This window comes from Gossypium arboreum, chromosome 7, assembly GCF_025698485.1.
Source record: "Gossypium arboreum isolate Shixiya-1 chromosome 7, ASM2569848v2, whole genome shotgun sequence".
Lineage (NCBI taxonomy): Eukaryota > Viridiplantae > Streptophyta > Magnoliopsida > Malvales > Malvaceae > Gossypium > Gossypium arboreum.
Window position 1 is genome coordinate 69,469,381 of NC_069076.1, and position 15,204 is coordinate 69,484,584.

Genomic DNA, 15,204 nt, shown 5'->3' on the forward strand with positions numbered 1-15,204 from the left:
AGCATTTAGTCTAAATTCTTGCTATCATGATAATAATTGAGAATAATTTAACAATATCTATACTTAAGTTGCATAATTTCACTTTTTTTCCTTGAGCATAATTGCATTAAACTCATAATTATGGGAAAAATAATTTTTGAAGAAAAATTTCAAGGGTGATTTTCTTAAACTTCTTTTGCAATTTGAGCATTACTTGAGACAAATAATGAATTAAGTTTGGTGGTGTGGAAAGACTAAAATATATAGACTTTTTCAGCACCTTTTGAACATTAATTCATGCAAATTCTAAGTAATTTTTATCATATTTTATGCTCTTATAATAAAATAATTAAATTGAACTTAATTTATGATACATTTTGGATTTTATTTATTTTTATAATAAATTTACATAATTCGACCAATTTTGGACAGCTTTGAGCAATGAAAGAAAAATCAGCTTAGTAGTCATCTTAGAAGAATTAATTGATGGGGAATTTTTGGAGAATTAGCTAATGATTTAACAGTCATGGAAAATCAAAATTATGTTCTGGGGCTTTCTAAAAATTGTTTGGTCCAGTTAAATTTTGTTTGATAACATTGGACAACTTGATGCGGAAGAAATAGCCCAAGTTGACCAATTAAAGAAGGAAGATGGACAAGCCCAAGGAGTAGCCCAAAATCGTCCAGCCTTGTCCAAAATTAGCTCCCAAAAGCTAATAAAAATAATTTCAAAACATCCCCTTAAAGTTCTCCTAATGTCGTTCCAACCCCTCCCCTTTTTATGCCTTCTATTTTTAGCCACAACCCAAAAATAACAAAGCTATCCCAGCCTCCCTCTGACTTAGCATGGCTGGCCATTTTAGGGAGTGAATGGTATCTAATTGCTATTTTTATCCCTCACCTATTAGTATAATTAGAGCCCTCAAGTGCCTCTCATAATCACTCATTCACTCATCAAACATTAATCTCATTCTCTCTTCTTTCCACTAGCTTTTTCTTTTCCTTCTCATTATCTATTTCTCTCTCTTAAAAAAGAGCCTTTTCATAGCCTTGGGAGCAGCCTTAGTCAACATTGTTGGGATTAAATTGCTTAGTTGTGATAGCAATCTAGAAAAACGAAGGAAGGAGCAAACGGTTTATGCCTCAAGAATTTCCAAAATTGACTAGAGTTTTCTCTTCCCTTTTCAATCTTTTGTTTTGTTCAATTCATAAACATGATTTCAATTAAGCATTTGATTTTCAATAATATCATGATTGCTTAAATTCATTTGTGTTGGAATGATCTAATTTCCTTAGTTATTTAATTTTGTTAAGAGATGTTCTATAATTTTTATCTTTTATTCATACAAGTAAAATCATGATTAAGTTTAAAATCATGATTAAGTTTCTGTTGCATGATTAATGTGAATGAATGTATGAATTATTTAATTAATCTGAACAAGTTTTTAATTAATTGACATAATATTTGTATGGTGTAATATTTAGTTATGAAGGAATTAAATCTGTAATCACTACAGGAAAATAGGGCTTTAGCGGCGTTTTTAGTGGCGTTTTATCAAAAAACGGAGCAAAAATTGTAAAATACAGAGCAATAGCGGCGTTTTTGGTAAAACGCCGCTAAAAACAGAGCAATAGTGGAGTTTTTTGCTAAAATGCCGCTAAAAACAGAGCAATAGCGATGCTTTCGGTAAACGCCACTAAAAACCAGAGCATTAGCGGCGCTTTTGCTAAAACGTCGCTAAAAGTCATATAACCCTTAAAACCTTAAACCCCCCAAAAAATTATAAACACTAATCTATAACCCTAAAAACAATAATTATTAAAAATTATGGTTATACAATATATTAAATATTTTCTTATATAATCGTAAAAAGAGATAGTATTGAATTTAAAATATTGAATTAATTATCATTATAGTTTAAGGTTTATAGTTTAAGATATATGGTTTAAGGTTTAAGGTTTAGGAGTTAATTAGTATTTGAAGGTTTAAGATGAATTATGGGTTTAGAGATTATGGTTTAGGATTTAGGGTTAGAGTTTAAGCTGTAAGGGTTTATGGTTTAGGGTTTAGTGTTTATGGGATAGGGGTTAAGAGGTTTAGGGTTTAGATTAATTAGTATTTTTAATTATATATTAAATGATTAATTATATAATTGTAAAAGAGATAATATTAATTTGAATATATTAAACTTATGATTATAGTTTAAATTATTTAAGAGATAATAGAAAAACTTTATATATATATATATATTAAATGGTTTAAGATTTAATCTAAAAATATTTTGATATATTAAAAATAATTCAATTCAAATTAATTCCTTTACACTTAATTTATTTAAGTAAAATTTAAACTTAAAATTTAGTCCTTATATTTTAATTTGATTAGTTTTAGGCCTTGTATTTTTCAAATCAATCAATTTTATCTTTTGTACTTTTTAAAATTTAAAATTTTAGTCATGATCACTCAAATGATAGCAATTATATATGTTTGGTTAAATTCTGCTATTAGTCTTGGTATTGTGCGTAAAGTTGTAGGTTGATTTTATGTTATCCAATTAGATCATTATTGGTCCCTATACTTTTCGAATTTTGAAATTTTAATTTTGACACAAATGACAACCGTTAAATCCGTAACTGGCTTTTTGTGAGTAATATGTTTGTTACATTAGATTTTAGAAATAGCAAAACCTAATGAATTTAATAGCTACCATTTAATTAATACTACAATTTCAAAATTTCAAAATTACAATGACTAAAAATAACAAAATTAAAGCAAAATGACTAAAGCCACAACTTACATTAATTCAATGACTAATAGAAAAAAATAAGAATTAAAAATATTTAACTTGTTTATATTTAAAAATTAATAAATATTAAATGAAAATAACATGTATATATTTATAAAAAAATTAAAACAATATCATTAGGTTTAAGTAAATTTAGTTAAGTATTTATAAATATGATGTATTTTAAATAAAATTCAATGGGAGATTTAAGGGGTTAGCGGCGTTTTTTTAAAAAACACCGCAAAAAAACATAACTATTAAACGGGATTGTTTTCCTTCCTAAAATGTTTTCTTTTTCTCTTGCCCGACACTAAAACCCCTAATTTTTTCCCCTAAAATCAGTATCCTCAAAACACCCCAAATCTCCCCCTCTGTTGCCCTATTCAATAAAGAAACTCTCCAACAGCAGCATCTCCGTTGTCTGGGTGTCTCTTGCTTCCCCGATGCCGGAGGAAGAGGTGTGGCCGCTCTCCGGCCGATTAGCAAAGGAGAGTTGCTTCTTAAAGTTCCAAAATCTGCCTTAATCACAACTGACTCTCTTCTTTCAAGAGATGAAACTTTGTCTCTTGCACTCAAAGCCCATCTTTCTCACTCTTCTACCCAGGTTTGCTTTTGTGTTTCAGTATTTGATATATGTTTTAATTTGTGTTTCAACCAAACACAATGACTGGACTAAAGCAATTTGTCTATTTTCATTTGCAAGGCAGGTATTCACTGTTTGTTTGTTATATGAAATTGATAAAGGAAAGGCTTCTCCATTGCACCCTTATTTTCTACACTTGCCTCGTAGTTATTCCATACTCGCCGCTTTCGGTGAACTTGAAACGCAAGCCTTGCAAGTTCTGTCTCTTATTTTACCTCTTTTGCTTTTGCTTTTGCTTTCTCACATTTGCTTCACTTGTATTTCTTTTTTTCTTTTTTTTCTTTCCAACCTTGCTATTTATCTCGTTCTTAGGTGGATTATGCCATCTGGGCTGCTCAAAAAGCTGTCACAAAAGCTAAATACGAATGGGAACAAGCCTTCACTCTCATGAAGGAACTTAAGCTTAAGCCTCCACTTCTCACTTTCAGGGCTTGGATTTGGGCTCCTGGGACTGTAAGTTCACAGTGTTTATGCTTCTCTGGGTTTTTCTTTTTTGGTTTTTATTTATGTTGGACAACTTCAACTTAGACTGTTATGCACATTTCACACGCATGCGTATGGATAAATGTCTGGATAAACAAGCATACATGGGTTCCTAATTTATCTTCTCGTGTCTCTACTTAACATTTTTCTACATATCATTGCTTTGAAAAAGGTTCAGATTATTGCTCAGGACAAAATACCGCAGACTTCCAGAAATATATGTTATTTATGCAAACATTTCTTAGTAAGATGAGATCAAAATTTTGGAGTGTCAAACAAATAATACTATTTGAAAAGTTCAGAATTGGAACAGACTGCTGCTTTAACGTATCTGTATGGATGGTTACGACATCACCCAAAGAAAAGTCTTATCAGTACATTCTTCTCTAATAATTATATATATACATATTTGTTTCTATAACTATTTGATCAAATTAAGCGATGGATAACAGCTGCAGCTTCATATCATGCAACAAGCTAGATCATATGGCTACCTTTTTTTTTCTGTTGTATATATGTGAAGTATGTTTCTAGGTTAATTGCGAATCAATTCGTGTACACTTTGGCTTATGATTTGGTGTCAATTGTTTTTTTTTTAATGGTGATTTCAATGGAATTTATGAATTTCATTCTCATTTTTGGCTTTCTTTTTGTTTGGATAATTCAAGGATGACACAACTTGACGATTTTCAACTCATTTGCAGATGCATCGTAATATTCTGATTTCATTGGAGTTATGATATTTAACTTTAGGAACAAATTCATGAATATCGACTGCGATAAAGTGAATTAATTTTTACTGTTGTTTTTCTTTAACTAAAGAATACTGCTTATTTTATTTTATTTTTTAGAAAAACAAATGCTATTTTTAACTGAATTATTGAATGCATGATGCCGTTGACTAGTACAGTTACATTTATGTTCAGCGTTAATGAATTGCATTCTTGATGTGTCCCTTTGGCATATGTATATATATAATTATGCATATGTAAATACACTAGGGTATAATTCTTTGTTTTTTTGGTTAGTTTTTTTCTTTTGGAACAATGACTTGATATTGCAATCTTGGTTTGAGTGTAAGCTGCTTCCTCTAATGTTACTGTGGGATAGTTTGCTTATGTTGTGAATGCTGTGATTACAAGAGTGTCTTTTTGTATATGATTTCCATGACTGCAGTGATTATATTTGGGACTTAGAGTTTTACATATGGTGATAGGATATAATTTTCCTCAAGAATACTAGAAGCTTATCCCTAACATTACATTTTGGAAATGTTATTGTTATATTCTGGTGTTAATCAAAGTCTTTTCTGCCATACAAGTGATAACCCAACATGTCAATCTTCTGTGTGCCAAACTCATATGGGTTGCATCATATTTTCCTCTATTTATCTTCTTTCTTATCTTTCAATGGTAAAGTGATACATTGGTGTGTTATACAGCTCTCTTATAGGGTTGAATTATTTACTTGCTCCATCTTTGTAACCTTATGCTGCTAAAAAGATGCTCCAAATAACATGTTGCACCTAGTTGGACCTTAGAAGACAAACTAGCTCTTCTATTCAGCTCCATGTAATTAGTTATTTGATTTGTTGAAGCTATTGGTTGATTTAGATGATTTGATTGTAACAGCAAAATTTTTCAGTGGTGTCGGAAACAGTGATTCGAGATCACTAAATTCGACGAGTAAGTTTAGAAATTTTAACAAATAATAATTATAGGCCAAGCGCGAACTTAAAATAATTATTTTTAATTAGTGAATTTTGCGATTTTAAAAGAATTAATCAAGTAAATTTGGTTGAAAACGAGGTATCGAGACTTCGGATTTATAAACCGAGCCATAAATATTTTTATAAATATTTATGGAGTGTTACTAAGTTAGTATTAAAGTTTCGTTAGAAAATTTTAACGTTTGGTTAGTCAATTAATTAAAAAGGAATAAATTGAAAATAGTGCAAAATTTATTAAATTGTGATTAAATAGTTTAAGTGATTAAAAAGGAGGGATTTAAAAAGTAATTGGACCCAAATTGTACGGGCTGGACGCTTGGGGCAAGAAAATCAGCAAAAAAGACAAGGAGAAACAAGGGCAAAATGGGAAATTTTACAAATTAAACATATAAAACAAGACAAATTTGAAAAATCTAGAGATCTCATCATTTTTCTTCAGCAAAAACGCCATGGGAGGTCTGAAAGCTGCTGGTTTTTCATACTTTGACATATGTGAGTTCAATTCTTACCCTTTTTTTTGAGATTTTTATGTTTTTATGACTTTTACAATTAGGTCCAAGTGTTTAATTCATTAGTTTTTGATTTTATGAACAAAATTAAAAGCTATCATTGATAAGTGTTAGCTGTTTATGATGAAATAAAATGAATTTGAAGCTTTGATTTTGTTGTTTGATGATTTTATCAAGTAATTTCAATAGAAATTGATTTTAGGACCTAATTGTGAAAAAGTTGTGAATTAACGTTTAGTGTTAAAATTCTGATTTTCAAAGATTGTGTAATAGTTTAGAATGATGGAATAAAATTTTAATTGAGAAAAATTAGCTTAATAGATGGGCTAATTGAGCAAGGACTGAATTGTATGACCTTTGAAATTTAGAGGAAAAATGGTAATAAACATCTTGAACTAAAACAATATTGGACAGCAGAAGTAGACTAACTTTGAAAAATAACCATAAATTGTAGAAATCGAATTAGAAGATGAATAAAAAATTAAAGCTTATTGAGTCTAGTTTTTCATAGAAGAAACGTTGTAAGCAATGGATTTGTAAATTATGAGATATAATGAATTTTGTGAGACAAGGTTAGAATGAATTCGGGTTCCCCTATTTTGACTTTGGAAAATCACAAAAAATTGGATAAAATTAATTAGAGTCTCAAATTTATATGCTTAGAATCCTTAATGAGTCTGTTTTCAATAGAAATCAATGGGAACATTATCCCAGTTTTGTCTTTGTGATATAATTAATTTTTAGTGAAGAGAGGTCGAATGTTGGATAGTGAAACAGGGAAACTTAAATGAATAAACTGTACTAATTGGCTAAACTAAAATTCTTAAAATTTTATGGTGGAATTATATGTGAGGCTAGTTTTAGGAAAAATTTACGGATCTTAATTTTGAGCTCAGAGCTCTAATTATAAATAATTGAGTGACTATGACTCGTGTGAGCAGATTGATGTGAGCATTAATAAGTAAATTATGAAATCGTACTTACAAGAATGTTATATACATTAAGGATGTGGAATGGAGAGGAGGAGGAGGAAAAAATATATATGAATATTCAGTTAGCATGGCTAATTTGCATGTTTTAAGCTCATGGACTAAATTGAATAAAAGTAAAACTTTAGGAGATAATTTTGTAAAAATGTCAAAAATGACTAAATTGAAGGGATTAAATTGTTTTATTATCTAAATTAATAAAGTGAATGAAATTATCAATTTAAGATTGGGTGAAATTTGGGAAAATGGTAAATTACCAATATGCCCCTAAATCTTGGTATTTCTGCAATTTAGTCAGGTAGGTTCGGATACCCTGAATGAGCATGTAAATATGAAAATTTAAGTATTGTATCGTATTTTATATGATATTTTGAATTGAATATATGAAAAGGATGTTACATGAAACATGAAAATGAATACTAAATAATATAAATTAATTGATATTATTCTGAAAATTTCGGTAATGCCTCGTATCCTATCCCGGATCTCAGGTACGGGTATGGGGTATTACATTGATTATGCACTTCCTCAATTTACATATACCCTTGATCATCTCTTCCAAAATGCCTTTTTTAATGCATTCAGATCTTGCATATGCAATTTGATTTGTTTAGCCTCTGTTACTGAGATTGTCCATTTAAAATTATTTGATGATAAACTTCCCTTTGCCTGTGGTGGCCATATTTTCAGCACTATTGAATTTAGTCTTTTGGTCTATGTCTTGGATCTTTAGGCACTAGATTTGAAGCCAAACTATGTGCGTGCTTGGGCAAACATGGGTATCAGTTACGCCAACCAGGTTTGTTATCTCCTGCACTGTTCTCTCATTGTCTTGACATTCATGAAAAGGGAACTGCATTTCTTACTTTATGTCTTCATTTCCTTTTGTATATTAAATTTATGCTTATTAATTAAACAACATAAATGATATTTTTTTGATCTCCTATCCTACATAATAGTCAAATTTATTAATCAACTAGCCACTATTATTTGCGTGACTTAATATTGAGTCTGGATTTCAGCAATTTTTAAATGTAGTCAATGTTATTCCAGTATAAAATGCAGTTGGTACTAATTATATGAGTGATTACCGATTGATTTCGCCTTTACCGATCAAGTATGGTATATCGGTAGATAAAAAATGAATTTTAAAATATAATTTTAGATTTAAAGTTAAATATTTTATTCTTTATTTTGGATTTGTAGAAGATTAAAATATGTCATAAGCCCATGTAAGCTTTTAAATTTTGAAATTTACTCCTTATACTTTTATTTTCAAGAATTTAGTTTATCTATTTTTAGATTTTAAAACAACGTTAATAGTTGGACTTAAATTTTGAATTTGGAAAAATATATGGACTAAATTCTAAAATTTTTAATAGTAGAAGGATTTAAGGCATATTTTTAAATTTTTGAATTATGGATAGTATGGGATGATCTTATTGTTTAATTTATGGAACACTTTTTTACTTGTTCATTTTGAAATTGTTTAGTGCTAGATTGTATTTGCAAGGCTTATTAAAAGTTTTTATATTATTGATTAATATTTTATATTTAATATTTATAAATATTATATATAATTTTTTAAATAACAATAAATATGAAATAAACCAGATAATATTGACTTTATTAATAAAAATAAAACAATCAAATCTATTTAAGTGCATATATTTTTTAATCAATTAAAATTATTGTTGGTTTGGTTTTGAAGATCACTTATCCACAAAGCATAACTCATTCTATAATCCATCAGATTTATGCTTCTTTTTTTTAGTGTTTTTGTTATACTTTTCGGTGTTCAGCCTTATGAAACACTTCTTATATTTGTCTTTTTTAAATCTTTGGATGTTGTCATTTTTAGGATAGTTTATTTCCTGTTATGTGTTTTATTTTTTTTCGATTGTGTATTTCCCTTTGATTTAACAACATTTTCTTGCAAATCTTTGTATAATTGAATCCTAGAATACATGTGTTTGAAATTTATTGATGTGGTCTGTGAGTTACCTTTTTGTTGTTTTATGCTGTTTATTATGATTTACTAAATAAGAGAACCTAAATTAAGAAAAAAATAGGTGTCTGAAAAAAATGATAGTTTTAATTATTGTTTCCTGCTTGAAGTTGAATGCTGTCCATATATGACTTTGAATGCTGGAAATTTGCTGCATTTAATTTCCTGCTTGAAGTTGATTAAACCATGCTGTAAATGCAAAACATTTATATGTTGTTCACATGCTAAATTAACCATTAGTGAGCTTAAAATTGATCTATTCGAATGTGTTAAACTCATTGTTCAACGTGATGTTATTTATGCTAATGTATTGAGTATATTAAGTTGTGCAATTTGATGTTATATGTGGCGTTAATGTTGACTTGTTAATTGCATATTTTATTATTAATTTGACGTTATATGTGTCATTCATTAACTTTTGTTTCTTTTTTCTCAGGTTTGAGTTTTTGTTGGATGCATGGTCCAGGATTAGCTGAATTCATGCATAGTGACGACTTGTTTGAGCTAATTGCTGATCTTAAAGTGTACATTCTATCATTATTTTGTTCTATTTGTATTTTGTTAGATTTCTGGTGTAGTATGATAAGTCCGATATTTTGTTTGATTGTTATTGATAAACTTTTTATTTGGTGGGATATATATTTATATCATAGATGTTATTCTTCTTTTCAATATTTTGATAATGAATTTTAATTTTTTTATATTTTTCATGACTTTTTATAATTTTTTTTTAAAATTTTATAACCTTTAGCGGCATTTGTGGCACTTGCAAACTTTAGTGGCGTTGCCCATAGCGGCATTTTTTGCGGCACTTGCAAAAACGCCGCTAAAAGTCAATCTTGCTGTAGTGAATAATACCAAAATTATTATTACCTTACATAACTTTGTAAAATGTTTTACTTCTGAAATGTTAAGTCTATTAAATATAGAAATGTGTGAAAGAGGTTTAATCATTAATTAAGTTAAATATTTTACTAAGTGTGATTAGGGTTAATAAATGATCAATTTAGCCACAAAATTTCCGTAACATCTTTTGATAAATTGAATAATTCTAACCTAGGAAGGATGGTTGTTCTAACACTTATATGCCATTGTGATAAACTCTTAAGACTTGCCTAATTTTGTGTGTTTAATTTCATACTTAGATAATTTTATTTTACTAAATTAGATAGTTAATTCACTTTATTTAATTACATCACATTTTCAACTCACATTATTTTACCTTCACCAATTTGTTTAAGTTATAATTTTCACAAATATTTACTTGTTCAGTCTCTGTGGAGATGATACATTGAAATACTTATTACTTTATTACTTGATACAATTTTGTACACTTGCACATTTCAATTGTTTCAATTTGCGGACTCTTCTATTAAGCTATCCACCAACCCTAAATGTTTTGGGCGAGCTCATTAGTTGCAGCTCGATAGATTTTTTTTCGTGTTTAATATATTATGATGGCTCGGTTAGTAAAGTTGGAGTTTAGTTGAGACCTATTTAGAACTAAACTAAGGTACTGTAGATGATTAAATTTTTAATTATTTTCTTTTCAAACTTCTAAAGTGATCATAGGATCCTCTAACTTCTATTAAGTTTTGTTCTTTGATGTCTTTGCTATTAAGGATATCTAGCTAGCATGTTTTAACGTTTTTGCTTCTGCTTCTTCTTCTTCCTTGCGTTCTTCACTAAATATTTATAAATTTCTAAGTTGGAATCATTAACGAGGAGCTTCCAATATCTAGTTGATGCCATTATTAGTATCAATTTATTGGTAATTTCTGGTAAATCCTTAGGTTATTATTGAAGGAATTTATTTATTTACAATAAAGCATGCATAGTTTTAGAACTGCTTGTGAGGAAGGAAACTTCCTAATTTTAGGTTACATGCTACTGATTTATGCATGTATGTTAAATTTTAATAGTTTAATGATTTGATAGTTATATTTATCTCTCTTTTAGCTTAAGAAGCTAACGAAGGTCTAAACAATAAGGGCAAGTGACTTGCTGAGTATATTAATGTAGTAGGCTTTCTGGTGAGTTCCTTCTTACTTACATGTGTTATAAATTTTCTTGCGGTATAATTTGTGTAAGTTAAATGTTCCCTCTCAATAACGTAAGGTGTGGTGTATGGTTTTGTGATGTTAAACCAGTATTGTCAACGTGAGTAGTGTCAGTTCATGTTTTGATGAAAAATAACCTCCTTACTGTACAAACCCAATACAATCTATATGTGAAATATGATATGTGATGAAGGAAAATGAGATATATTTGTAATGCCTCTGGTAGGGCAGCTATATTGTAAATCGAATTGGCAGATCACGAGAAAACATGTTCAGCTAAACAAAAATCATGTGAGGAGTTAAGGGGTTCAGTATATGCATATGAATATGACTAATTGATATAATTTTGATTCTAAATTCTGGGTCTGAGATTGGCACGAGTATAAGTCATGTGCAAAACATGCTTATTGTATTAGGTTATGGTTAAACGAGCAGATAGTGTTTGCCTATGAGTCGTGTTAAGTTGATAGATAGAGTCCACCTAAGAACTATGAACGTTATTGGATGTATTATGTTTAGTATGTATAAACCTTTCTGAAAGGTTGAGTATTGTTATGAGTAATGTTTGCCTACCAGTAGTATCCCTATATATCGTTTGTGTTACCTTTATAAATGGAACTCACTAAGTTTGAACTTATTCTGTTAATCTTTCCTTCCCAGGCGTGTTGATTGAAGAAAGAGATTCTGTAGAAGGGGACTATGCTAGAGTTATTGTTGGTAGTGAGACACTTGTCTATTTCTGTATCATGCATGACATTTTGGTAGGATGGCATGTAGACTTGTTTGTAACCAACTTTGTAATAATTTACGTCGTTCACTAAAACATTGTTTTTTGAGATATTTTGTGAACTCCTGAAATATATATTAAATCTTATTTACTATGGTTTACTAGATTATCTTTTAGGCGTATAAGCCAAACTGTTTTGAATGATGTTTAACTGCCAGTGATGCACTTGAAACTTTTGTATGAGAAATGACCCATATTGAAATTTATATAACTCTATCATATTTTATAAGACTTTCGCCAAATGTTTGTATGAAATTGTTTTACTTGGCGTGTAATTGATTTGATTGTTTTGTTATTGTTATAATGGGGTTTACACCAAACTTGGGGTATATGTTGAGACCACAAGCTTTAAATTTTTCAAGTATTTTTGTCAAATTCATTGGGTTTTTAAGTTGTGACACATAATACTATGATCTGATAATCGGGTTCGGTTTGGTGTTACTTGTGATGTTTCAAAATTGACCCTAGTCGGAAGTGGTTTCGAGACGCTAAACCGAGTCACCGAAATGTTTGAACGTAATATTTATTGTCTAGAATATGTAATTATGAATGTGTGAAAATTTCAAGCTTGATTTAGCCGATTGCATGTGAATTCGTTAGTAGGACTTGTGTGACACTTTTGAAAAGTGATAGGCTAATCTATAAGGACCTAATAGTGCATGTAGTCAAGGGAGGACTTGCATGTCAAATTTCCCCCAAGTTCTAGTGGCCGCCATGACAAGGAATCATGGGCAAAACATGTCCTAGACATGTTATGTTGGTACATCATGGGAGAAAAGAAATAAACAAATAAGTATGGGTAATAAAGAATGAAAAAAAAATGTGTGTGAGTGAACCCCCCCTTTTGCCGTGAGTTGAAGAAAAAAAAATTTTTCATCTTTTCTCATTCTCTCTTGACCGAAAATACTAGAGGGGAAGGGAGGAATTTTGCTTCATGCTTGGTTTGGAAGAGGATTAGGAAGAGGTTTGGCTATACTTGCATCAAGATTAAAGTATGTTTGAGGTTGTGCCATGAGATTCATGCATGTTTTTAGTTGATAGCTTGATGCTCTTGTTAGCCCATGGTTCAAACCTTTGTTATATCATGGGGATGGTATTTGGCCAAGGTGGATTTTGTGTTAATGCCATTGCATGTTAAATATGAAGCTTGCTAATGATATATGTGATGGTGGATTGATGGCTCTTGGACTTTCTTTTTAGTATTTTTGAGTAAAACATTAAGTTCTTTGTTTAATCATGACCAAAATTATGGTGTTGTGATGTATTCGGCCATGGTACATCCAAAAGTGTGATTTATGCTCATTGCATGGAAAGTAAGATTTGTGTTTTGAAATTATGTTCATGTTTAGTTACAATCAACTTGAGATTCGGCTCTAGCATATATATATGTATATATGTTTGTACATGATGTATGGGTATGACATATATATACTATTTCAAGGTGTATATTTGCTTGTGATGATGTTTCGGTTATGAAGTAAATGAGAGATGTGTATTGAGCTACGATATGTAATGCGTTAGTTAGTAAAATGTATGTTGTTTTTGTGTGGTATTAAGTGTATAATTGGCCTCAACATGGACATGCATATTCGGCCACATGAGGGGAATTGGTGTGCATGCATTCGGTTAGAGGCAAACATATTGATGCCTATTCTTGGCTTAGAAAATTCGGCTAAGGAGAGTACTAACTAATGTGTTGAGTTGATTCATGATTTCCGTACCTACGTGACTTTAATGTCTAATGAAAATATGTGGGCTAAGTACCTTGAATTCCTCTTTCGATGCTCAAATGATTAAATCAATTTATTTGTTAAATTAAGCTCAAGAGCAAAGGGAGCTAAATCCGATAAAGGGAAGGAAAAAGTAGTTGAATAGCCGTCAAATCGTTCGACAACATCCGAGGTAAGTCTTGAGTAATGACCCTACTTGAATTATATTGAAATCATGCTCCTTGTGTGTGGCTATTGAGCCGAAATTGTAAAGGTTTGATAAATATTTTGTGTTTGAGCCTTAGTAACGAAAATGAAATATGGATGTGTCGTGATTATTGATATATGTGTACATGAGCATTTGAATGATACCGGGCTAAGTCCCAAGGCATTTATGCTAGTGATTATATCCGGCTAAGACCAAGGCATTCGTATGAAGTTGTTATATCCGGGCTAAAACCCAAGGCAATTGTGCAAGTTACCAAATCCGGGTTAAGACCCGAAAGTAATTGTGCTTGTGGTTAAATCCGGTTAAATCCCGAAGGTACGTGATTCGGAAATGAGCAATCTTGCTGTAAAAAAATTCAGTTTATACACTTGTGAAAATTCCAGCAATGAGGTATGTTCATATGTGCTTGAATTAGTTGATTCCTTACAAGTAAGTATTCGCTCAGTTGATAAACGAGCTACCGGCCTTTGGCTAAGTTGTTCTTTTGTGTATAAACATAAGGGTCGGTAATGTGAAGTAAGTATGAATATGAGAATGCGTATTAATAAAGTGATTCATTTGGTTATGTAAATGTAATACTTTAGTCAAAGCTGATTTCATTACTTGAGACTTACTAAGCATTAAAATACTTACCCCGTTGCTTTGGCTCTCTGTTTTATAGATTTTACTCGTTAGCTATCGGATTCGGGATCATCGAAGTCGAAGTCATCCACACTATCAAAGCCCCCATTTTGGTACAATTTTGGTTGAACTTTGAAATGGCATGTATAGGACTACCCTTTTGTTGTAGGTCATGTACCTTTCGGTTTTGTGTAAACTTGGATAGCCATGCGAAAATGGCTTATGTACGTTTTTAGCATAGTACTATAATCGTTTGTATGTTGATCATTATGAGGTATGGAACTGTTTTGAAACGATTAGCCATTGGAATGGTTAATCATGATCACACTTTGTGCTATGTATGCAAAAAGGGGCCAATTGAATCATGGAAATCATGAAATAGGTAAAGCCTACCTTAAAGGCAGATGCTGACAGCAGCAGTGATGTGGATGTGAAAAATCACTAAAAATAGTAGGAATGGTATTAAATGGTGAATAAATTATGTAAATGAACCTTGATGAATCTACTTTCATATGGAAGAAACGAAACTGTCATATGAGTTATATTTTAAGAGATATTAAAGTTCTCGTGAAACAGGACCAGAACGGTTTCTGGATCCCCTGTTCCGACTTTGGAAATTCATTGTAAATTAACCAGAGATAATTAGGAGTCATACCATATATGTATAGATTC

The 15,204-nt window shown here is 30.5% G+C and overlaps 1 protein-coding gene across 6 annotated transcripts; it reads left to right on the top strand.

Annotated features, from left to right (window-relative positions):
• The first annotated feature begins 3,242 nt into the window (after positions 1-3,242).
• Positions 3,243-9,798, top strand: LOC108485924 (protein SET DOMAIN GROUP 40-like). Of its 6 annotated transcripts, XM_017789851.2 has the most exons (5): positions 3,246-3,369; positions 3,469-3,604; positions 3,721-3,861; positions 7,852-7,917; positions 9,563-9,798. In XM_017789851.2, exons 1-5 carry the CDS (start codon positions 3,317-3,319, stop codon positions 9,566-9,568), a joined length of 402 nt encoding a protein of 133 aa, XP_017645340.1. In that variant the 5' UTR covers positions 3,246-3,316; the 3' UTR covers positions 9,569-9,798. The 6 variants fall into 6 exon arrangements, 4 of the variants coding, with proteins under 4 accessions (XP_052887223.1, XP_017645340.1, XP_052887221.1 ...); XM_053031263.1 differs by lacking the exons at positions 7,852-7,917; positions 9,563-9,798 and adding an exon at positions 4,064-4,526 and having other exon boundaries at positions 3,243-3,369; positions 3,556-3,604; XR_008286101.1 differs by lacking the exon at positions 3,469-3,604 and having other exon boundaries at positions 3,260-3,369; positions 3,721-6,112.
• Positions 9,799-15,204: the final 5,406 nt, after the last annotated feature.

Bases quoted from the DNA above. Each gene is read 5' to 3' on its own strand.
- LOC108485924 (XM_053031261.1), top strand. From the start codon at position 3,317: ATGAAACTTTGTCTCTTGCACTCAAAGCCCATCTTTCTCACTCTTCTA. The intron at 3,370-3,468 runs GTTTGCTTTTGT...TTCATTTGCAAG, and splicing joins TTTCTCACTCTTCTACCCAG to GCAGGTATTCACTGTTTGTT. The intron at 3,605-3,720 runs GTTCTGTCTCTT...TCTCGTTCTTAG, and splicing joins TTGAAACGCAAGCCTTGCAA to GTGGATTATGCCATCTGGGC.